This window comes from Dasypus novemcinctus, chromosome 2 (genome assembly GCF_030445035.2).
Source record: "Dasypus novemcinctus isolate mDasNov1 chromosome 2, mDasNov1.1.hap2, whole genome shotgun sequence".
NCBI classification, from domain to species: Eukaryota; Metazoa; Chordata; class Mammalia; order Cingulata; family Dasypodidae; genus Dasypus; species Dasypus novemcinctus.
Genome location: NC_080674.1, coordinates 67,109,631 through 67,133,647, shown reverse-complemented (window position 1 = coordinate 67,133,647; position 24,017 = coordinate 67,109,631). Strand labels below are relative to the sequence as shown.

The 24,017-nt window shown below is 37.6% G+C and overlaps 1 protein-coding gene across 2 annotated transcripts in view; it reads left to right on the top strand.

Moving 5' to 3' along the window:
- Positions 1–23,353, top strand: part of TRIM23 (tripartite motif containing 23) — a 52,210-nt gene extending 28,857 nt beyond the window's left edge. For both annotated transcript variants that reach the window (XM_058309325.2, XM_071208312.1), the window contains 5 exons: positions 7,568–7,702; positions 14,963–15,092; positions 15,634–15,744; positions 16,878–17,002; positions 21,075–23,353. In XM_058309325.2, coding sequence (XP_058165308.1) covers positions 7,568–7,702; positions 14,963–15,092; positions 15,634–15,744; positions 16,878–17,002; positions 21,075–21,254 — 681 coding nt within the window. In that variant the 3' untranslated portion in view covers positions 21,255–23,353. The remainder of the gene's footprint in view (positions 1–7,567; positions 7,703–14,962; positions 15,093–15,633; positions 15,745–16,877; positions 17,003–21,074) is intronic.
- Positions 23,354–24,017: the final 664 nt, after the last annotated feature.

The window sequence follows — 24,017 nt, the reverse complement described above, 5'->3', positions numbered from 1 at the left end:
ATTAGCCAAAGAAACCACCTCCCCAACCAGCCCCCTCCCTCCCTGTGTGGGCTCAGATGGGGTGGTGGGGGGTTGCAGGCCACCTCCCTCTGTCCAGTGAACAAGTTCCATATAAAAATAGATCTGTAGAGGACTCCCAGAAAGCCATCACCCCGCATCACGCCGGCACCCATGCAGGGCTGAGGCCTGGAGCCCATCGGGATTCTGAGACCTCACTCCTCAATGGAGGGGAGATCTACCCTGGACACCGAAGTCCTGCCAACACACCAGGGCCTCTGCAGGAATGTTGGGGCGAGGGGGAGGGGATCGGAGATCTTAAGAGAATTACTGGAGTGGCTGGAGATGAGAATGAGGCTCCCTCTACCCAAGAAGACGGGTGCTGGCCCTATGTTGTGTCACTTCCAGACTTCCCTGGAGGGAGGGCCCAAGCCTGGCAGGGAACCCCCCCGCTCCGATGCTGTGAAAGGTGGAAGCAATAGCTCAGGGTCTTCCCTGTACCCCCAAAGTCACTGAGTTAGAGCAGGCACTCAGTAAACAGGAGAGCATGGGGCAGGGGGCTTGGAGGAGTGGCGAAGGCCGAAGGCACTGCTGTGAGCCGCCATCCCCCACCACGGGGTGCTGCACCTTCCAGCCTGTGAGGGGAATTTGTAACCCTTAATGCTTACATTAAAAAGGAAGAAAGAATTAAAATCAAAGACCTACTATAAACCTGGGAGAACTAGAAAATGAACAGCAAGCTAATCCCAAAGCAAGCAAAAGGAAAGAAATGAAAAAGATTTGAACTAAAATATATGAAACAGAAACAAAATAAATAGTAGAAGCAACAAAACCAAAAGTTGGTTCTTTAAGAAGATCAACAATTTGACAAATCTTTAACTAGACTGACAAGGGAATAAAGGGAGAAGATGCACATAAATGAAATCATAAGGGAGAAGGGGACATTACTACTAACCCCACAGAAAATAAAGAGAGCATAAGAGGATACTATGAACAACTGTATGCCAAAAATCTAGGCAAGGTAGATGAAATGGACAAATTCCTAGAAACAGACTAACAACCTACACTGACCCTCAAGGGAGTACAAGACCTCAACAAACCAGTCACAAGTAAAGTCACTGAAACACTCATAAAAAACCTTCCAAAGGGGAGTAGATGTGGCTCAAGCAGTTAGGCTCCTGGCTCCCACAGTGGAGGTCCTGGGTTCGGTTCCTGGTACCTCCTAAAGAAGATGAGCAAGACAACGAGCTGACGCAACTATGACATAGTGAGCTGACGCAATGAAGAGACACAATGAGAGACACCACAAGTAGGGAGTGGATATGGCTCAAGTGATTAGGTGCCTCCCTCCCACATGGGTTTGGTTCCCAGTGCCTCTTAAAAAGATGAGCATACACAGAGTGCACACATTGTACAGACACGGAAAGCAGTGAGTGCAAACAACAAGGGGACAGGCAGAAATAAATCTTTAAAAAACAAAACACTGATAAATGAAGAGACCAGGACCAGACTTCACAGGTGAATTCTACTAATCATTCAAAGAATACTTAATACCAATCTTGCTCAAATTCTTAAAAGAAAAATTGAATAGGAGGGAACACTACCTGTGGCAGTTTGATATTATTGATGTATTCCAAAAAGAAATATAGATTATGTTTGTAAACTGGTCTGTTCTCTGGGCATGATACCCCTTTATTGTATTAAATCAGAGGTTTCACTTTTACTTTATTAAATCAAGAATAGGGCTTTGATTTGACTACGTCATTAGGGTGTGCAGGGTTGAGTCCCTGATTCCTTGGTGGGCTGATAAAACAGACTCTCACACAGAAGTAGACATAAGAGAAGAGCACAGAGGAATAGAGAAAGCTCATTAAACACGGCAGCGGCCTCGGGGAGAGAGATGAGCCTGATAGTCTACAGCTGACCTTGTGAAGAGACCAGAGCAGCTGAGCCTGGAAAGAAGCCCTGGGAGAGAGAGATGAGCCTTATGCCAGCCTACAGCTGAGATCAAAAGAAGCTGGGACGGGAAGTAGACTTGGCCCAATGGGTAGGGTGTCCGCCTACCACATGGGAGGTCCGCGGTTCAAACCCCGGGCCTCCTTGACCTGTGTGGAGCTGGCCCATGCGCAGTGCTGATGCGTGCAAGGAGTGCCGTGTCACACAGGGATGTCCCCTCCCTCTGAAAGGGAGCCCCACGCTCAAGGAGTGCGCCCCGTAAGTAGAGCCATCCAGTGCGAAAGAAAGTGCAGCCTGCCTAAGAATGGCTCTGCACACACCGAGAGCTGACACAACAAGATGATGCAACAAAAAGAAACATACATTCCCGATGCCACTGATAAGGATAGAAACAGTCACAGAAGAACACTCAACAAATGGACACAGAGAGCAGACAACTTGGGGGGTGGGGGAAGGGGAGAGAAATTAAAAAAAAAAAAAAGCTGGTACCACAGATCCTTAAGAGGAAGAGGGAAGGTTGAACCCTAGCAGACATCACCAGCCATCTTACTCAACACATGGCAAATGACTTTGGGTGAGAAAGTACCTCTTAGGATATCTTGAGTTGGACTCTTTAGGGCCTTGTGGCTGTAAACGTTTACTCTAAATAAATACTCTTTATGAAAACCAACAGAGTTCTGATACTTTGCATCAGCACCCCTTTGGTTAACTATCAAACTCATCCTATGAAGTCAACATCACCTTCATACCAAAGCCAGATAAAGAGATATAGATGCAAAGACATGAAGGACATAGAGGAGTGGAGACAACTAATCACAGATGTTTAAGCAAAACTTCTTAATGCGTCCAATGAGATGACTAAAGATATTAAGGATATTAAGACACTGGGTGAGCACAAAGAAGAATTTGAAAGCATAAACAAAAAGATCTCATGGGAATGTAAGTCACACTAAACAAAATTATAAATACATTGGAGGCAGGTAACAGCAGATTTGAAGAGGCAGATGAAAGGATCACTAAGTTTGAAGACAGGGTCTCTAAAAACAAAGATACAAAAGAACAGATAAAAGAATGGAAGAAATCATTCATGGTGTCAGGGAACTAAATGACAAGAGACTTCCGAACATGTGTCATGTGTGTTCCGAAGGAGAAATGAACAGAGGCAAAAGGAATATTGGAGGAAATAGTGGTAGAAAACTTCCCAGCTCTATTGAAGGAAATAGTTACCTGTGTCCAAGAGGCACAACGTACTCCAATCCAAATAAATCCAAATGGAATGTGATTAAGACACTGAATGCTATGCTTAGGATTGTTTGAGATGGTAAAGTTTATATTGTATATATATTTTCACAGTTTAAGAGAAAAGCAATTAGAGTCAATGACAAGAAGCAGATGTGACTCAAGTGATTGAGCTCCCACCTACCACAGGGGAGGTCCAGGTTTGGTTCCCAGTGTCTCCTAAAGAAGATGAGCAAGATAGCAGGCTTACACAATGGGCTGTTGTGGGGAGCTGATGCAACAAGATGATGCAGCAGGAGGCTCACAGAGGAAAACTTAATGAGAGATACAACAAAGCAGGGAGTGGAGGTGACTCAAGTGATTAAGTGCTTCCCTCCCACATAGGTTCGGTTCCTGGTGCCTCTTTAAAGAAAAAGAAAAGACCAGTACACAACAAACAGACACTGCAATTGCAATCAGTGAGGGGGTGGGGAAAAATAAATAATATTAATTTTAAAAAAGCAATGGTAATTAAGTGCAATACATGGTCCTGGACTTGATCTAATAATGGAGGCTAGAAAGCCCACATAATGTCCAGAAGGATATTACTGGGATATGAAAAACTGGAATAGAGACTATAAGCTTTATGTCAGTGTTGAAGTTCTCAAACTTCATACCTCTAATTAACCTGGTTATATAATATCCTTGTTCTTAAGAAATGTACATGAAGTATTATATGTTCAAGGACCATGATATATACAATGTACTCACAAATAACTTAGAAAATTGATAGATGAATTGACAGATGAATATATAGAAAGGTAGAACAAATGCCACAAAATGTTAAAATTGTTGGATTTGTGAATCTGGTTGGGGGGGTGTATTGGAATTCTCTGTATGGGTTTTATATTATTAATATTTTTGCACCTTCCTTGTAGGTTTGAAATTATTTCAAAATAAAAAGTTTAAGGAAAATACAAAAAGACAACCTAATTAAAAATGGGCAAAATACTTCAATAGATATTTTTCGAAGAGGAGATACAAATGGCCAAAAAGCACATGAATGATATTAGGGAAATGCAGATTAAAACTACATTGAGATATCATTTCATGCCTTACAGAATAGCCATTATTAAAAAAAAAAATGCAAGTACTGGAGAGGATATGGAGAAATAGGAGTACTCCTTCACTGTTGGTGAAAATGTGGAATGGTGCAGCTGCTATAAGACAGTTTGTTGGTTCCTCAGGAAGCTAAATATAGATCTGCTGTATGATATGGCAGTCCCGCTACTAGGACTATATTCAGAAGAACTGTAAGCAGGTACCAGACATTTGCACATTATTGACAATTGCTAAAAGATGGAAACCACCCAGGTGTCCATCAACCGAAGGATGGATAAACAAAATGTAGTATAATACATATATACCTTACTCTTCAGCTGTAAGAAGAAATGAAGCTGGGATGCATATGAGAACATGGATGAACCTTGAGGATATTATGTTGTGTGGAAAGCAAGATAGAAAAGGGCAAATATTGTATGGGCTCACTTATATGAACTAAATATGATAAGTAAACTTATGAGGTCAACTTGAGAGTATAGATTCCTAGGAGATAGAATGTGGGTTGAGAAGGGGGAACTAATGCTAAATTGTGTAGAATTTTTAATAAGGTTGATTGTAAATGTATGGAAATGAATAGAATTTATTGTAACAAATTACAGTGAGTAAAACTAACAGTGCTGATTTATAAATGTGATCGTGGCTGAAAGGAGTAGTCTAGGATATAAATGTCAATTGAAAGGAAGCTAGAGGATAGTCTAGGGACTGTATAATAGTGATTTTGGTAATGGATGAGGATTATGGTTAATAGTACAAATATAAGAATGTGTTTATTACAAGGTGTTAAGAATATGGTGATACATGGTGTATTCGTGTTCTCTAGGGAAACAGAATCAACAAGAGATATCTGTCAATAGTATGCGATTTAATGAGTCTCACACATGACCGTGGGGATGCACAAGTCCAGGTTTCACAGGCAGGCTGCAACCAAGGGCTCTAATGAAAGTCCCATGAAGGTTCTTGATGAGTTCTGGGAGACACTGGCTGTCCAAAGATGAGCTGGGAAATTCTCACTCAATACTGGAATCACTTTCCCTTTTAAGGCATTCAGCTGATTGGATAAAGCGTTACTCATTGCTGATGGCAATCTCCCTGATTGATGTCATTGTAATCAGCTATCTATGATTTACCACTGCAGTAAAGTCAGTGGTGACTAAAGTCCGTATTAGTGGACTTGTATTACAGTTAGCCCAGTGCTTGCTTGACCAAACAACTGGGCACAATTACCTGGCCAAGTTGACACAGTAGCCTAACCATCACACATGGAAAAAACACAACTAATGTAATTTATGGACTATAGTTAAATGATTTGTAATATTTTTGCAGCAATGGCAAAGAAGATACTGTATCAGTTCAGTAGGGGATTATAACAGGATATGGGATTTTTCCTTCTAGAGTCATGAAAACGTTCTAAAATTGACTGAGGTGATGACAGCACAACTCTTATGATGAACAGGAGAGCCACTGAGTGTATACTTAAATGGATTGTACAAGGCATGGGACTGTATAACACAGTGATCCCTATGGTGGATGATGGACTGTGGGTAACAGGACAAATATGAGAACATTCTCTCATGATGTGTAACAAATATACAATACTAGTAAATGGTGTTAATTATAGGGTAGTTTGTGGGAAAAATATAGCAAATGTAAGATATGGACTATAGCAGTAATTTTTATTATTTTATTTTTTGGTATATACCACATTTTATTTATTCATTCATTGGTTGATAGGGACTTTGGTTACTTCCTTTGTTTTTGTTTTATGTTTTAAATATAATAAACTTTATTTGTAAAGTTTTAGATTACAGAAAAGTAACATTGGAAATATAAGGGATTCCCATATACCCCACTGCCTTCCCCTCCTACATCTTCCCCTATTAATAACTTCTTACAATTGTGTGATACATTTGTTATAATTGATGAATAAATATTGAAACATTGCTTCTAATTAAGGTCTATAGTTTACCTTGTGGTTCCACACTTAATTTCAATGCCATAAAAATGCCCTATGTTCTACCTATTATTCCTTCCCCTTCCCCTCAGAATCTCTGGTAACCACTATCTTTATATCGATGTTACATGTTCTTCCACTGCTACCATATTAATAAATTTACTTTGTCCACGGCTGCAGCAGTAATATTTTGGCAATGTTCTTTCATCTTTTGTAACAAATGTTCCATAAGAATATGGTGTTAGTCATGGGGTAATCTATGGGAATCCAGTACAGTATGCATGATTGTTTTGTAAACATATTAGATTCAAGAGCAAAATGTCCTACTCATGTGTTTCTGATCTGCTTTTATGAGTGGGAATGTAAGTATAATTATTGTCCCAGGAATTCCAGATAAACTGAAGTTTATTTTATCTTTACTGAGATACTGCTAATGGTTGTGTTGCATGAATGTTTCCGATTGGGCATTACTGTGTAACCAGCACCCAGAAACATTATCAGCTTCCTAGAAGCCCCTCTCGTACTCCAGTCAAGAGTAAATCATCATCCTGACTTCTAAAGCATATTTTATTTTTGCCTCTTTGGAAATTAATAACAATGGAATAATATAGTATGAATCATTATATAATGTCTTCTTTTACTTTGTATTTGTGAAATTCATGTAATCACATGTAGTTTGATTCTGTTTACCCTCTTATCTGCTGATCGGTCTTTAAGTTATTAATAACTAGGTATTATTCTCCTAGTCAGATTTACATTGAAGTTAACTTTGATTACTGTAATGTTAAATGGGCTTTTATTAAGTTTTGGTGATATAAGTTTCTTTCCTTTTTTTTCAAAGATTTATTTTTGTTTATTTCTCTCCCTTTCCCCTCCCCCCCTCCACCCCAGTTGTCTGTTCTCTGTTTCCATTCGCTGTGTGTTCTTCTGTGTCTGCTTCTATTTTTGTCAGTGACACCAGGAATCTGTGTCTCTTTTTGTGCATCATCTTGTTGCATCAGCTCTCCGTGTGTACAGTTGCCACTTTCGTTCATGCTGAACTTTCTTTCATGCTGGGCGGCTCTCCTTACGGGGCGCACTTCTTGCACATGGGGCACCCCTATGCAGGGGACACCCCTTTGTGGCATGGCACTCCTTGTGTGCATCAGCATTGCGTGTGGGCCAGATCCACACGGGTCAAGGAGGCCCTGGGTTTGAACCGTGGACCTCTTATATGGTAGGTGGATGCTCTATTCGTTGAGCCAAGTCCACTTCCCGATATAAGTTTCTTTATAGCTTATTTCTTTAACAAAATTATGAGAAATGCTTTGTTCTCTTCTGTAGGATGATTGCAGAGTTGTCTTGGCAAAACAAGAAATTACAAGATTACTGGAAACATTGCAGAAACAGCAGCAACAGTTTACAGAAGTTGCAGATCACATTCAGCTGGATGCTAGTATTCCTGTCACTTTTACTAAGGTAATGTACTGTACTTCATTTTTAGGTATGTTTTCTGACAAATAATAATTAATTTACATTCACTGGTAATAAGTTTAAAGAGAAAATTAGGAAATTCATGAATTATAGCATTTTTAAAAAAGTTTATCAATGCAAAATAGAAAGAAAGATCGCTGTAAGGAGATAGTAATTTACAGCTCTTTACTGTAATTTATCAGCCTCTTACTCCTGCTTTTCCCTGGATGCTGTACAATGTTCTCCTGGCCTCTGGAGTTTCAGAAATAATTGTTTCAGACAGTTCCTGACTGTTTAATAGTTGTTTTGGTGGACTCCTGAATCTCCTACTTTTCCATTTTCCCTTGAAGTTCTCCCTTCCATATAAATTTGATAATTGGTTTTTCCATTTCTACATAGAAGACTGTTAGGATTTTGATTGGGATTGTATTGAATCTGTATATCACTTTGAGTAGAATTTACAACTTGAAATACTTAGTTTCCTAGTCCATGAACACAGAATGTCCTTTCATTTATTTAGGTTTCTATATATATATATATATTTTTTAAAGATTTATTTATTTCTCTCCCCTTCCCCCCCCCCCCCCCCCCGCCCGGGTTGTCTGTTCTCTGTGTCTATTTGCTGTGTCTTCTTTTGTCCGCTTCTGTTGTTGTCAGCGGCATAGGAATCTGTGTTTCTTTTTGTTGTGTCATCTTGTTGTGTCAAAGCTCCATGTTTGCGGCGCCATTCCTGGGCAGGCTGCACTTTCTTTCTCACTGGCAGCTCTCCTTACGGGTACACTCCTTGCTGCCCTATGCGGGGGACACCCCTGCGTGGCACAGCACTCCTTGCACGCATCAGCACTGCGCATGGGCCAGCTCCACACTGGTTAAGGAGGCCTGGAGTTTGAACCGCAGGCCTCCCATGTAGTAGGCAGACACCCTATCCATTGGGCCAAGTCTGCTTCCCAATTTTCTTTCTTATAGTATCTTTATCTGGCTTTAGTATGAGGGTGAAGTTAATCTCATAAAGTGGATGAGGGGATGTTCTGTCCTCTTCAAAGTTTTTGGAAGAGTTTGAGCAGAATTGGTGTTCATTTTTCTTGGAATATTTGGTAAAATTCACCTTTGAAGCTTTCTGGTCCTGGACTTTTATTTGTTAGGAGGTTTTGGATTACTAATTTAATCTCTTCACTAGTTACTGGTTTACTTATCTTCTGTTTCTTTTTGAGTCAGTATTTAGGTAGTTTCTATGTTTCTAGGAATTTATCCATTTCATCTAGGTTATCTAATGTGTTGGTGCACAGTAGTTCATAGTGTTACAGGATTTTGTTTAGGTTCTTGGGTATGCTACAGAAATGAATTTCAAGAGCATGCCGGGTGAGTTAGGCCAGTAATTTGTTCAGGTAGGGATGGAAGACAAATGGTAAAAATAACAAAGCAGGGGTCCCAGGTAGAGAGGAAGGGGCTGAAAAGTGATAAAGAGGGCTGATACAGGCTATAATTTCCCATTATAGGTTATAAATGCCCAGGTTTTAGTTGCATGGTAATTCAAGCTGGGGAGAAGGCACCTGGAGTCTAGGTCCAGAGGCAAGAGAACCCACAAGAGAGCAAGCAAGCTTGTTTCAGGCCTGGTGCCTGGCTTTTGAGCTGTTAATTATCCCACCCCTTTGCTAATGGCAGGGAGGAATTCCAGCTGTTTACTGTTTTGATTGCTTATTTCCCCATCAGTTTCCCAGAAGGGCTCAATGATAAAGTCCTTAGGGAATATCCAGGGCTTCTGGAGGAAGTCTTCTGAGTGGCAGAATCTTGGAGAGGGTCTTCCAGCAGCCATTATGCGGTTGCTGGTGTCCACGTGGACTTCTTGCCAGGTTTCAGATCCATCTATTGTTTCCCTATCTTACTAGCCTACTTCAATAGTATCCGCATATTGTCCTTTTTATTTCTTTGTGCTTGGTAGTTGTGCTTCCCATTTCATTTCTAATTTTACCTGCTTGTATCCTCTCTTTTTTCTTTTTCAGTTTACCTGAAAGTATGTCAATTTCATTGATCTTTCCAAAGAACCAAGTTTTGGTTTTGTTGATTCTCTCTATTGCATTTTTTATTTTCTATCTCATTTGTCTTTGCTCTAGTTTTTTATTTCCTTCCTTCCGCTTGCTTTGGGTATAGTTTTTTGTTCTTTTTCTAGATCCTCTAGTTTTGAGGTAAGTTTTGCCTTGGTCATTTAGCACTATAAATTTCCCTCTCAGCACTGCCTTTGCTGCATCCTGTAAGTTTTGGTATGTTGTGTTTTCATTTTCATTTGCCTCAAGATATTTTCTAATTTTCTTAGTGATTTCTTCTTTTACTCTAATAGATCAAGTACATTTAAAAAATTCCACATATTTGTGAATTTTCCATTTCTTCCTCTGATACTGATTTTTAGCTTCATACCATTGAGGTCAGAAAATATACATTGTATGATTTAAATATTTTTTAATTTATTGAGACTTGTTTTGTGATCTACCCTACAGTCTGTCCTGGAGAATGATCCATGAGCACTAGAGAAGAATGTGTAGTCTTTTCCTGTTTGGGTGACGTGTTGGTTTTTCCCCCCACATTCTTCCACATTGCATATTTCTTTTGGGTAAAGTGTTCTGTATGTCTGTTAGGTCATCAGAATCAGCCCAAGACAAATTTGATATTCACATCTCTTCTGAGCCTGCATGGAGCTAAGGTGCCTGCTCCTTTCCTGGGCTTGTGCTTGCTGATAGTGTTTGGAATTGACCCATTTATAGTTTTCAGGAGTTCAATTGAACACCCTCTGCAATCCCTTTGAAATATTATTTTACCTACTTCTGGATATTTTCTTGTGTGTCTTAATTGCAGGTAGTCCTTTGTACCAGGCCACTTTGACATAATTGTTATCACTTTGTACCAGCTGTCTGCAAACTGCTTCACCTCAGGACAAACACTGGGGATGGCAAGAATGAGACAAGTACCCAGCTCAGTCCCTCAGACTTCCTTTTGATTGATTGACACTGACATACATACATCCCAATATACATACAACGGCCAGTCTGCTTCCTGTGAAACAGGACCAAGGATCCCCAATAGTAGTGCAAACTTGTTTCACCCTACTTTGTGGAGAGGGTCAAGAGGGGCCAGCAAGTGTGCCAGGAGATTCTTTTTGATATCTTTTAGTTTTTCTCTGTTTTCCTTTATCTCCTTGAACATGCTGAAGTTCTTTTTTTAAAGTTGTCCTGCAGTTTTCCAAGATCTGGTCATCTTTGTTGATGGTTTCTGAATTTTTATTTGGATGTTCCATCATTTCCTATTTCTTTTTTTGTCTTGTAATCTTTTGCATACTGTGTATTTTAACATTTTAAAGTGTAAACTCTAGGATTTAGACTACCAACTATATGTTCTTTTTTTTTTGTATGTAGCTACTGATATGGCAGAGATTTCTTTGAGTTCCATGAGCTAACAAAACAAACAAACCAATGCAAAAAGAATACAAAAACACACCAAGAAACTCCACCTTTCAGTTTTTCAAATTGGCTCTGAACAGGCTGGTGCTTTTCTTTAGAGTTTAGCCCTCTTATTTAGAAGATGAGTTAGAGGCAAAAGTGAAGTCCAAGGTCCTGTGTCTTTTCTGAGTTTGTGCTCTTTCTCATGACCTTAGATATACCCTTATCTATAGGCATCCAGATATTCCTGCTACTCTCTATGAAACTGACACCCTTCCCTTCCATCCAAAGTGCTCTGTTATATGTCTTAATGCCATAATCCTTTGTCCCAGATTGCTTTGACGTGTTTCTTTTTTTTTTTTAAATACAGCATCCTTTCTTTCTTTCTTTCTTTCTTTTTTTTAAAGATTTATATATTTATTTAATTCCCCCCTCCCCTGGTTATCTGTTCTCTGTGTCTATTTGCTGCCTCTTGTTTCTTTGTCCGCTTCTGTTGTGTCAGTGGCACAGGAAGTGTGGGCGGCGCCATCCCTGGGCAGGCTGCACTTTCTTTCGCGCTGGGCGGCTCTTCTTACGGGGCGCACTCCTTGAGCGTGGGGCTCCCCTACGCTGGGGACACCCCTGCGTGGCAGAGCACTCCTTGTGCGCATCAGCACTGCTCATGGGCCAGCTCCACACGGGTCAAGGAGGCCCGGGGTTTGAACCGCGGACCTCCCATGTGGTAGACGGATGCCCTAACCACTGGGCCAAGTCCGTTTCCCCATTGACGTGTTTCTTATACTGCTATAACTGTTGGCAAGCTGCTTCTGTCTACAGGGCACATCCTGGAAGGATGAGCCAGAGAAAAGTTTTCTGGTTCAGTCTTTCAGGCTGGCTTCTGATAAACTGGCACCAATATACAGATACCACATATGTTCATAAGGGGGTTACTCTGCTCCCTCTGGAACAGTGCCAGATGCAAGTTGGCTCCATACTGCTGGGGAGGGGCTAGAGATGAGGCCACCAAGGGCCTCTATTGTTTTTGAAGATGTGCTTTCTTGATTTGGCACTTGCTTAATTTCAGGAACCATTTAACTCCGGCATCTTGAGGAAGATGACTTTGTCAGTTTTTGCTAGTTTTTCAAAGATTCTGTGGGGATTCGAAACCTGGAGTGGCCTATACCACCATCTTGTTCAACCTAAAGTCCTTGTAACATTACTTTATATGAACTTTTGTTTTAAATTTATTAATATTTACTGAAATTGATGATATATCTGTTTTGGTTCACTAATACAGAGTTGGTTGTAATGATTTAACACAGAATTATTATTATCTTTTTATAGGAGGTAACTGGGATGGAACCTAGGACCTCATACATGGGAACCATTTGAGCTACATCTGATTCCAGAAGAATTATTTTTGAAACTTAGGTTATTGGGGGTAGAAATTAAAAAATTTTTCATTTTTAAAAGTATTTTACAGAGAATAGGGTGATTAATTAAAGTCTTCTAAATACAAATCTCCATATTAATTCCTTTAAGTTAAATTCTATAGAGGGCGTAGAATGGAAATACAAGTCCAAAGCAAAAAAGGAAAAACAAAATTTCCTACAGTATAGAAGTACTCTTTCATATATTTTTCATAAATTTGATGATATGTAATAAATCACTGTTATTTGGATTCAATTGGACACATTTTAAGAGTGGTGAAACTGCATTTTCAAAATATCAGTATTTAAACTATGCAGAAAACTATGTTTTTTAAACTTATAAAAAATTTGGGATGTCAACCAAAAAAGTTTTGAGAGAATGTGCAATTTTTCAAAATTCTTTGAGGTAAATATGAATGAATTTGAAGACCAGTGCTAGAAACCATTGAAGGGTTTACCATCGAAGAGTTTCCATTGCAAAATGACAAAATTAGATTTGTATTTTGGAAAGATCATTATTTTAGGAAATGGATTGAAGGTTAGAATTCTCTAGTGGTTACTAGAGGACAGGCAAGACCAGCAGAAAGCTGTTTAAGTGATCCAAGAGAAACATGATGATGGCTTTTGCAGTGGGGATATAAAGAGGTAGATGAATTAAAGATATTAGGTGGGTAATGGCTAGTATTTGAATGACTGATAGGCTATGAAGGGTGAAATAAAGAGAGAAGGCAAAATTGATGCCTGGCTAGCTGGATGGTGATGATATTCCTGTGCTAGGGAAGATGGAAAGAAGTGAAAGGGAACACAAGATGAAATTTAGTTTTGTATATTTTGAATGTGTTGGAATGGAACACCCAAATAGAGGTATCTAGCAGGTAATGAGTTATTTCTTAAGCTTAAGAGTGGACTAAAGGTATAGATTTGGGATCCAGTATCATATAGATTGTAACTGAAACTCTTGGGAGTAAATGAATTAGTATGAGAAACTGGTCCTCAAGAATAACAGCATTTAAAAGGTGGATTAAAGGAGTATGTGAAGGAAGAAAAGGAACATTCAAAAGGGTGGAATGAAAACCAGGAAAATGTGGTCATAAAAGCCAAGAAGCTAATGTTTAAAGGAGAAACAAAATAATAATTGCTGATACTTGTTTTGTTTTTTTTTTAATTTTTAAAATTTTAATTTCTCTCCCCTTCCCCCCCCACCCCGGTTGCCTGTTCTCTGTGTCTGTTTGCTGCGTCTTCTTTGTCCGCTTCTGTTGTTGTCAGTGGCATGGGAATCTGTGTTTCTTTTTGTTGCATCATCTTGTGTGTCAGCTCTCCGTGTGTGCGGCAACATTCCTTGGCAGGCTGCACTTTCTGTCACGCTAGGTGGCTCTCCTTACAGGGCGCACTCCTTGCACATGGGGCTCCCCTACGCGGGGGGCACCCCTGCGTGGTGGGGCACTCCTTGCGCGCATCAGCACTGGACACATGGGCCAGCTCCACACGGGTCAAGGAGGCCCGGGGTTTGAACCGTGGACCTCCCATGTGGTAGACGGACGCCCTAATCACTGGGCCAAGTCCGCCACCAATTGCTGATACTTGTATAGCACTTACCATATGCCAAGAATTATTCTTTTATACATATTTTTAAATTAATCCTTTGTAAGAATCCTATATAAATTTAATACTATTTTTATGCTATTTTATAGGTAATTGAAGCAGAAAGGTTATGCAGTTAGTAATATATACAAGTATGTTTATTACAGCACTATTTGTAATATCAAAAAATCAGGGATGACTTAACATCTATTACGTGGGGATTGTTTAAATTGTGGTTCATGGAATATATTGAAGCCATTTAAAGAAAAGGGTAGGTTTGTATGTATAGAAAGGAAGGGATTCCATAATATACTATTGAGAGAGAAATTTTAGTTTCAGTGTAAATATTGTATAAGTATGTTTTATTTATTTTTTTAAAAGTGTATTTGTCTTGTGTGTGTTGGCTAATGTGAGTATAGGAAGAGTGTATAAAGGGATGTATATCAAATTGTTAATAATGGCTATCAGCAGGAAGTGAGCAGCAATTTTCATTTTTAATTTATATATTTAGCTTATTTTGAGTTTTTTTAGTACAGCATATATATATTTTTAAAGATTCTGTTGAGCTAGAAAATCTGGGAAAATTGTGTGTGTTTATTTTTTAGTCTATAAAAAGATGAGGTGGTCAGTTATACTGAGGAGAGATTTAACAATGGGGAGGTATTTACTTCTGAGAAGATCAGATTCAAGGGAGGATTTGGGAAATACAACTCAGATTACAATGGGTTGATGAATGGATTGGAGATAAGGAAAACAATGAAGTTACATTATAAATAAAGAGAAAAGTATAAATGCTAAACTTTCTAACTCTGTTAAATAACAAGATTTAAAACAATTTAAAATTATAGGACAATAGAGTTCACATTGGACCAAAAATGGAAATTCGAGTTGTTACCTTAGGATTAGATGGTGCTGGAAAAACTACTATTTTGTTTAAGTTAAAACAGGATGAGTTCATGCAGCCCATTCCAACAATTGGTAAGTATGAGTATTGATTTTTACTTTAATGGACATTTTATAGACAAACCCTAGCTTAAATCTAAATTCTCTGGGTCAGTTGCTGCAGATCTGGCATGGCTCATTGCTGGTTCTAAGACACTAGCATTTTAGGCAAAACAAAACAAGATTCAGTAACAGTGGGACTGAAATGTGGATGGTGGAATAGTAAGAAGGAAAAGAATATTTGTGGGACAGTAGGAAGGTAAAGATTGAACACCCTGGCTGAGGGTGAGGGTTAGGGGTATGGAGGTGGTAGTGGTGCAGAACAAGCAAATACTTTGCCTCCAAGATCCTAAGGAACACAGTGGAGGTTTAGAAATTGTTAAAGATATATATTCCCCTTCTAGATTTACTGGGAATAAAGTTGGTTGTGCACAGTAGATATTGCTATATGCAGATAACTTGTAAATCACAACTATAACTAGGGGGTTGCCTATGTTTGATGTGTCACCATTCATTGTAAATATAAGTGTGATATAAAGAGTACCTTTTTTTATTAACAGGATTTTTTTATTAACAGGATTTAATGTGGAAACCGTGGAATATAAAAATCTAAAATTTACTATTTGGGATGTAGGTGGAAAACACAAATTAAGACCATTGTGGAAACATTATTATCTCAATACACAAGGTAAGACTGAAAAACGACATTTTAGTTTTTCAGCTTTTTAGAATGCCACTTTTCAGCACACCAACTTAACTAGCAAAGCTGGAAATTCAAAAATTGATTCAATACTTGACTATACATTTAAATATTGCTCACTAGTTCTCTCTATATATATATTTTAAATTGAGGTGGAAAGACTAGATGTACTTTTGATTTATTTCATGATAAAACTATTATTATAGCTTAAAAACCAAATTTAGCTTAGATCTACTTACCTCTTCTGCCCTTGACATTTAAATTGTATTATTAGTGGTCATATGGGTATGATCACTGGCAACATGGAGGTGTTGAGTTGAATTTGTGGTATATAGTTCTGCTGCTCAGTTCACGATACATTTTTTCGATTATAATCTCACAATAGCTCCACTCTCATTTCCATTCCCAAATGTTTATTAGCTGCAAAAGAATTGATAATGGCTAGCTTCTGACCAAGTTGTGTTTATACCACACATATTCCACCTAGCTTTTAAGATACTCATATTTGGGCTCCATTATACACTTCTGCCTCGTGCACCTCAATGTGAACCTTACATTCATCCCACCTTCCACTTAGAAGACTAGATCATAATTTTTACTCTGGGGTTTTTGATAATTTTAATACAAGCCAGTGATTAATGGGGAAAATTGTAATCTTGAATACAAGGAATGGTTGAAAGTGCTACAGATGGTTTAACCTAGAAAGAACACTATGGAGAGATAAAGATGGAGATATATATATATATTTTAAAGACTATCTTTTGGTAAACAAAGTAGCATTCAAAGAACAAGTAGCATTAGTAGGTAGACGCTCATGAGAGGCATGTTTTCAGTAAGAGAAAAATATTGTGTTTGGTATGCAATTGTAAATCCTTGTTATAGATGGAGAAACTAAATATCTTGAAGTTATGCGATCTACTTGAAATTATACCTGTTATTAGTGGCAGAATTAAGTAAATATGTCCTTTCATTATTGCTAATGTTCCTACAATACTAGGTAGCTTTCATGTGAAAATAGTGACCATAGTCAAACTCTAACCATAATATAATGAGAGAATTAAAATATTTGGTCCATTTACTGAAACTTAACAAGTGACTAATTGTATATATTTTTTTGGTAGCTGTTGTATTTGTTGTTGATAGCAGTCATAGAGACAGAGTTAGTGAAGCACACAGTGAACTTGCAAAGTTGTTAATAGAAAAAGAACTCCGAGATGCTCTTCTCCTGATTTTTGCTAACAAACAGGTAATATGTTTATATTTCAGAATACTTATTTTAGTAGTTTAATGCATTCCATGTCATAAGGTAACTGGAAAAATTTTCAGAGAGAATCAGTTCAGTAGGTATTTATGAAGGTTCCACCGTATAATGAATTCATTCATTGTAGAAAATGTTGTAATGGGAACCTTGGAGTTTACAGAAAGAAATAAGGTAGCTGATGCTTGCCAGAAGCTCCTGTCTATATGTCTGAACTTATGTAAATATTATGATATTCTAATGCAAAAAAAGACTGGTTTAAGTAACAGGTTTTATGGGAAATTAGGAGAGAGAGATTAGTTCTAAAGGTTGTATCTTACAAAATTTGTAAAAAGGATTTTATTGAATGTTGAATCAATATGTGAAGGAAAGGATATTACAGGTAGAGAAAACAAGTGTTTTGTAGGGAGCATCAAGCAGACCTATATGTGATGGGCAGGTAGGATGAAGAAATTCTAGAATTATGAAGGCCTGAGAGGGCTAGACTGAGACATTTAGGTTTTATTTTATGAACAAAGGAGAACCATCAAAATGTTTTTGGACTAGCAGGTGATAAGATCATATCAGTGTTTTAAGACTCTAATTCTGGGGTTAGTATATAGAATGATTGAAGGGAAGGGACTAGAAATTGGAAGGTAAAGTAAATTGGGGCAGTAATTCAAGTGAGTTAGAGAGTTAAGATTCTGAATTAGAGGAGTACAAAGGCAGAGGCAAACTGAAGAGACTTTTTGGAGGTATCCTTGATAAAATTTGGTAACTGAGTGTAAAGATTCCTAGATCTTGAGTCTAAAGTGCTAGGAGGATGAGGATGCTTTAAAGTAAAATAGAAGTACTTTGATGTCATAGGCAGGAGGAGTAGGATGAAAAACAAAGAATTCTCCCCTTTATTAAAAAAAAAAAAAAAGAGCAAACTATTAAGAGATGATAAATTCAGCCATACTTTTGAGGAAAGACAAGCAAGTAAACCAAAGTTAAATATCATTTCCACCTATCCAACTGATAAGTAAAAAATGTTTACTAATGCTTAGAGATTCACATACACTGCTGGTGTAGTTATTAGGTTGTGAAGTTTTCTTGGAGGGCAATTTGGTGATACCTGCCAAAATTTTAGATGCTTATACCTTTTTATGCTGCAGTTCTACCTCTAGTAATGTATCCTACAGGCAAATATTCTAAGGTACCTGCATTGGTCAGGGTTCTCTAGGGAAACAAAATCAACAAGAGATATCCGTCAATAGTATGAGATCTTATAAGAGTCTCTCACGCAGCATGGGATGCACAAGTCCAGGTTCCACAGAAAGGCTGCAACCACGGGCTCCTATGAAAGTCCATTGAAGGTCCTTGATGAGTTCTGGGAGATGTTGGCTGTCCAAAAACAAGCTGGGAAATTCTCAATGGTGGAATCACTTCCCCTTTTAAGGCATTCAGCTGATTGGGTTAAGTGTCACTCATTGCTGATGGCAATCTCCCTGATTGATGTAATTGTAATCAGCTGTCTATGATTTACCACTGCAGTAAAGTCAGTGGTGACTAAAGTCTATATTAGTGGACTTGTATTACAGTTAGCCCAGTGCTTGCTTGATCAAACAACTGGGCACAATTACTGGGACGAGTTGACAAAATTAGCCTAACCGTTATAGTCCACCCCTTGTCAATTCGGCAACCATACACATTACCTTAAACCGTACTTAGTCTCTAAGTAAAAACAGTAACAGACATGTATACATATATACATATATGCCTAACAATGATCAGCTCTCTTGCCTACTACTGGAAATGCATTAATTCCATACAGAATAGGGTAAAAGTTCTTGGGTAATATTCACTCTCAGACTTGACATCCTCAAATATGACATGAAACTGATACAACTTGTTATATGATAAGGGAAAAGTTTGGGAAAGAAGACAAATTCGCTTTGTGTACATATCCAGTCATCATCATAATGAAACAAGGAAGAAAGATTCATGACCATTATAGTCCTCTTTTCTGTAACTGGTCACGTGGTTGTAGTTCATATTTATAGCATTACCTTCTTCCACTATCCATTCCATGTTTCTATTACCTTCAGCAAGCACTTCAGCTGGCCGTGGTTCTTTGCCTGGTGGAGTGACCTAAACTTTCATTCCTGAAGATTCTGGGCCATTGTTAACCCTGTTTGGATTGGGTTGTTCCAATTTTCCATTGGCTTTAATTATAGGATATGGCAGTACTAGGAGATGCTCTAGAGGATCTCCTGTCTTCTTAACCCCCATTATGTAGATTCAGTCCTATTTTCCCTTGATAATCAGGATCATTCACCACAGCCAGTACAGTAATTCCCTTCTTTGACTGTTGATTCAGAGGTAAGAGGAGCCCAAAGTGGCCAAGTGGCAGTTTTAACTTCCAGTTCAGTGGAATCATTGTGTTCCCTGGTGACAACTCTCTTCCTTTTGGGGCTAAAACCTGTAAGCCAGCAGAGTTTGAGGTTGCAGGGACAGGAAGCAAAAATTTTCCTAGTGGTTCACTAGGGGTAATAGTGAGTGGTGCCACTCCCATTTCCAGCCCTTGATTCCTGGACCCATGGATCCTGGTTATGGGAGAAACAGCACCATAGAGTGGATGCAGATTTAGAGCATGCACAGTCTCCTGGAGAACATTGCCCCAGCCCTGCAAGGTATTGCCACCTAGTAGGCGCTGTAATTGAGTCTTCAAAAGGCCATTCTACCGTTCTAGCTGCTTCAGGGTGATGGTATTAATCAGGGTTCTCTAGGGAAACAGAATCAACAAGAGATATCTGTCAGTAGTATGCAGTCTTATAAGAGTTTCTCATGCAGCCGTGGGGATGCACAAGTCCAGGTTCTGCAGGCAGGCTGCAACCAGGGGCTCCTATGGAAGTCCAGTGAAGGTTCTTGACGAGTTCTGGGAGATGTTGGCTGTCCAAAGACGAGCTGGGAAATTCTCTCTCAATGCTGGGATCACTTCCCCTTTTAAGGCATTCAACTAATTGGGTTAAGTGTCACTCATTGCTGATGGCAGTGTCCCTGATTGATCAGCTATCTGTGATTTATCACTGCAGTAAAGTCAATGGTGGCTAAAGTCCATAAATGCCCTTGTATTCAGTTAGCCCAGTGCTTGCTTGACCAAACAATTGGGCACAATTACCTGGCCAAGTTGACACAATAGCCTAATCATCACAGTAACCTATTTATAATTTATCAAATTATAGTGATTTATATATAGTGATTGCAGTAGTACATAGCACAAAACTTAAATCAAAATGTCCAGTATAGGCGTGGTTAAGTAAACTATGCTATATAAACACAGTGGAAAACAATTCAGATGTTAAAAAGAATGTGGATAGTCTGCTTGTGCTGGTAATGGAAAGATATGTACTCTCAAGTTGTGTGTCAAGTTAAAAAAAAAACAAAAACCTGCAAGATATATGTATGTACCTATTTGTATGACTTATTTGCATGTCTTTACTCATAAGCAAGTCTGAGTGTATCAGCTTTTAATAGTTTGACTTTTTTATTTGCTAATTTATTTGCATGAATGTATATGTAAATTTTCTAGAAAAGTGTAAAATTTTTACTGGTGGTTGCTTTGGGGAAGCAAGAGAAGAGTGAGGTGGGAGAGAAATGTACTCTTCATTATATCCGTGCTTTACTATACCCTATGCACATGTTATTTTTTTTTTTTTCAAGTGTGGGGAGCTGATGTAGCTCAAGTGGTTGAGTGCCTGTTTCCCACGTAACAAGGTCCTCGGTTCAGTGCCCCATACCTCGTGAAAAAAGTTGATGCCTTGTAGTGATGACTCAGGCAGTATATTTCAGGGCACATGGCCTTTATTGATCTCATTGTAAGGCTCTTCTTTCAAACATAAAAGGAAATTTTTTTTTTAGATCATTTTAACAGTTTTTTTCTTTTAATCAGAATAAGTATTGAAAGGTGAATCTGAATTTTACTTTAGTTTAGGCTTCTCTTAGAATGGGATCAGTAGACTTCTAGGAAAATAATAAGCAGAAAAATGATAATTTGAATAGATGCATACAAACATTATTATGTGTATATATTTTTCAGGATGTTGCTGGAGCCCTTTCAGTAGAAGAAATCACTGAACTGCTTAGTCTCCATAAACTGTGCTGTGGCCGTAGCTGGTATATTCAGGGCTGTGATGCTCGAAGTGGGATGGGACTATATGAAGGGTTGGACTGGCTTTCACGGCAACTTGTGGCTGCTGGTGTATTGGATGTTGCTTGATTTTAAATGTCGCAGTTGTTTAAAGTTTTGTGGTTAAAAGTTATTTTGCACACAATATGTCGTAAGAAATTCTCCATCTCAAAGATGATAGTTATTTTAGGGTGTGTATATAAAAGGAATCTTGGATTGGGAATTCAGTACAATATTACTTTAAAAATTCTATGGTGAAACTTAAATATATGACTGAGCAACTTAGATTGGATTAAGTAGGGATTTCTTGAAATTTCCATTTTTTTAAAAAGGTAAATTTGTTAAGTTTTTCAGATTATATGTGACCCATATATTGGGGCACAAGTGTCATAGAGAAAGGTTAAGTAGAGGTTTATTTTTTGAGTAAAATAAGAACAGTCAGCTGAGTCCCTAATGGAACCTCTGTTGTGAAGCATAGCTTCTTTAACTTGCCTTTTCACTAAATTTTGGTAATACTCAGTAGCAAAAAAATGATAGTGGTTTCATGAAATTGAATCTAAGCTACATCTCTGGCTACTAGGACTTCTTTACTTTTATGTTCAGGGTAGCTGAATACCTTTAATGCTAAGAAATATAAGCTACATACTTAGAAAATTATTTTATACAGTGTTTCATTAAAATTTTCTTCTAAAGCACTTTGTAAAAGAAAGGATACATTATACAACTAGGCCTGATCGACTGTCAGATCAGTACTATATTGAAAAACAATGCAACTGTGAAAGTCAGAAAATGTTCTACTTCATTTTCATTTAGGAAAGACCCATTTCTAGCACTGAACTTAGGTTTAACTATTATTTCCTAGGTCAACGCTCCAAATTGGTCCTTCATTTTAACATATTTAAAGTACTTAGTAGTGTTTCTTTTTAAACATCGTAAGCGACTATAGGTAAATATGTAGTGAGTTAGAGCCAGGCTTGGCTTTACATAAAAGAGACCTAAGTAGGAAACTACCTTTACCTTAAAAGAAGTTGTTTAAACAGTAGGAAATGCTTATTACAATAAGTGCATTTATATTAATAATAAAATGTGATAAAGGCTCTTCTTAATAAGGCCTTGAAGTTATTTCAGAGGAATACCATGTCTAAAGAAGGAAAAAAAGAAAACATTCAAGAAGTTTATATCGCTTTTATTATGCAGTGTTCTAGTAAATTTTTGTGCTCTTTACTGTTTTTTAGTTTTTAAGGTTACTCTTATAAATACATGATTTATTATATTTTAAAACAACTAGATTGATATTTCATGTCTTTTTAATGCTTTTCATACTTTAGGATGAAGTTGAATCCTAAATCTTATTAATTGAAATGTCTTAAGGGCATGAATATCTGCTAATAAGATGTGGCCTTAGGGGCACTGTTTTGGTTCAGTCCTTTCATATGTATTCTTATTTAAAAATAACAAAACTTTTAGAAAATAGAGCATTAAAAAAGCCCATCAGTGTTACGAGCACTGTGTAAATAATATATTTCATCCTTTATTTTTCAAGTACAAAGTAATGCTGTTACATGTATAGTTTGTGCACATAATACTTATAAATTATTTGATTTCAGTAATTGTGAAAAATAAAAAAGATGTTGCATTTGCCTGTGAGCCCCTAAACTGTTTTCTCTAGTAGATAATTAGTTGCGGTGGGGTGAGGGGGTAGGGAATCAAGTTTAACACATGAACTTGCTTTTCTTGTAAATTATTATTTTACCAATTTTGCTTAACTTTGTAATTCACGTTCTTAGCATATTACTAAATACAAAGTGTGCTTAAACCTATGCTTAAATGTGATTATAAGGTATATAATGGTGTTCATGTATGATTTTTTTTTAAAGAATGTTTTTCTCAGGTTCATATTACTATTTGTTATTGTATTCTTTCATTAATCATTAAGATTGTGCTAATTTCCCCTGGGAAATGCCAAGTTTAAGGAGAAAGATGTTTTAATTACATTCAATAGAGTACTTACCTCATAGCTCTGAATTTCTGTATTAAGCATAAATATTATGCTTTATATAAGGCATGTTTGTCAAGTGTATAGCCCTGGTTTATAATTCAGGAATGATTTATAACCACCAGAAGCCATTATTTGCATTCAATATGTATTATTAGTATAGATAGCAATAAAGTGTTAAAACCATTTTAAAGGAAAATTCATTCTTGAATCATTTATCTACTAGTAATCAATTTAAAGTGTCATATTTCTGCTGGGGTTAAGAGAAAGAATAAATGAGATAGAGACTGATTTGCATGTCAATTTTGAGAAGAAATAACATTCTCTATTTGCAACTTAGGTCACTGAAGAGGAGCTAAAATTTACATTGACCAAAGTGAAACTACTGCTTTTTAAATCTTTAACTATTTCTCATGAGAACATAGCATTTTGAATGACCATTTGTTCTAGAAATTGACTTTGAAAACAGTAACATGAACTAATATTGCTAAGAGAAATGCTTTTTATGTAACATTGGGATACTTTTCAATTTGCAGAGTGGTAATAGGGAAGAAGTTAACAGTACTCTTCTCTAAAATAAGGCAATGGAAAGGACAAAATGAATAAGCATCAGATATTATCTTGCTGATAATTCAAACCATGCTTTTAAAAAGACAACAGGCAACTGATGTTTTTAGATCTAACAATTCAGTTAAATTTCTGACAGGAAATTGAAAAATTCATGAACCAAATGATTTTTCACACACAGCATTTTATATTTTTGGGGTGAGGCATTACCACCACCTGGTGGCAGCATTACCAAAAATTTAGGAATAAACTTTCAGGTACGAATAAATACATTTAATATTAGGAAGAGA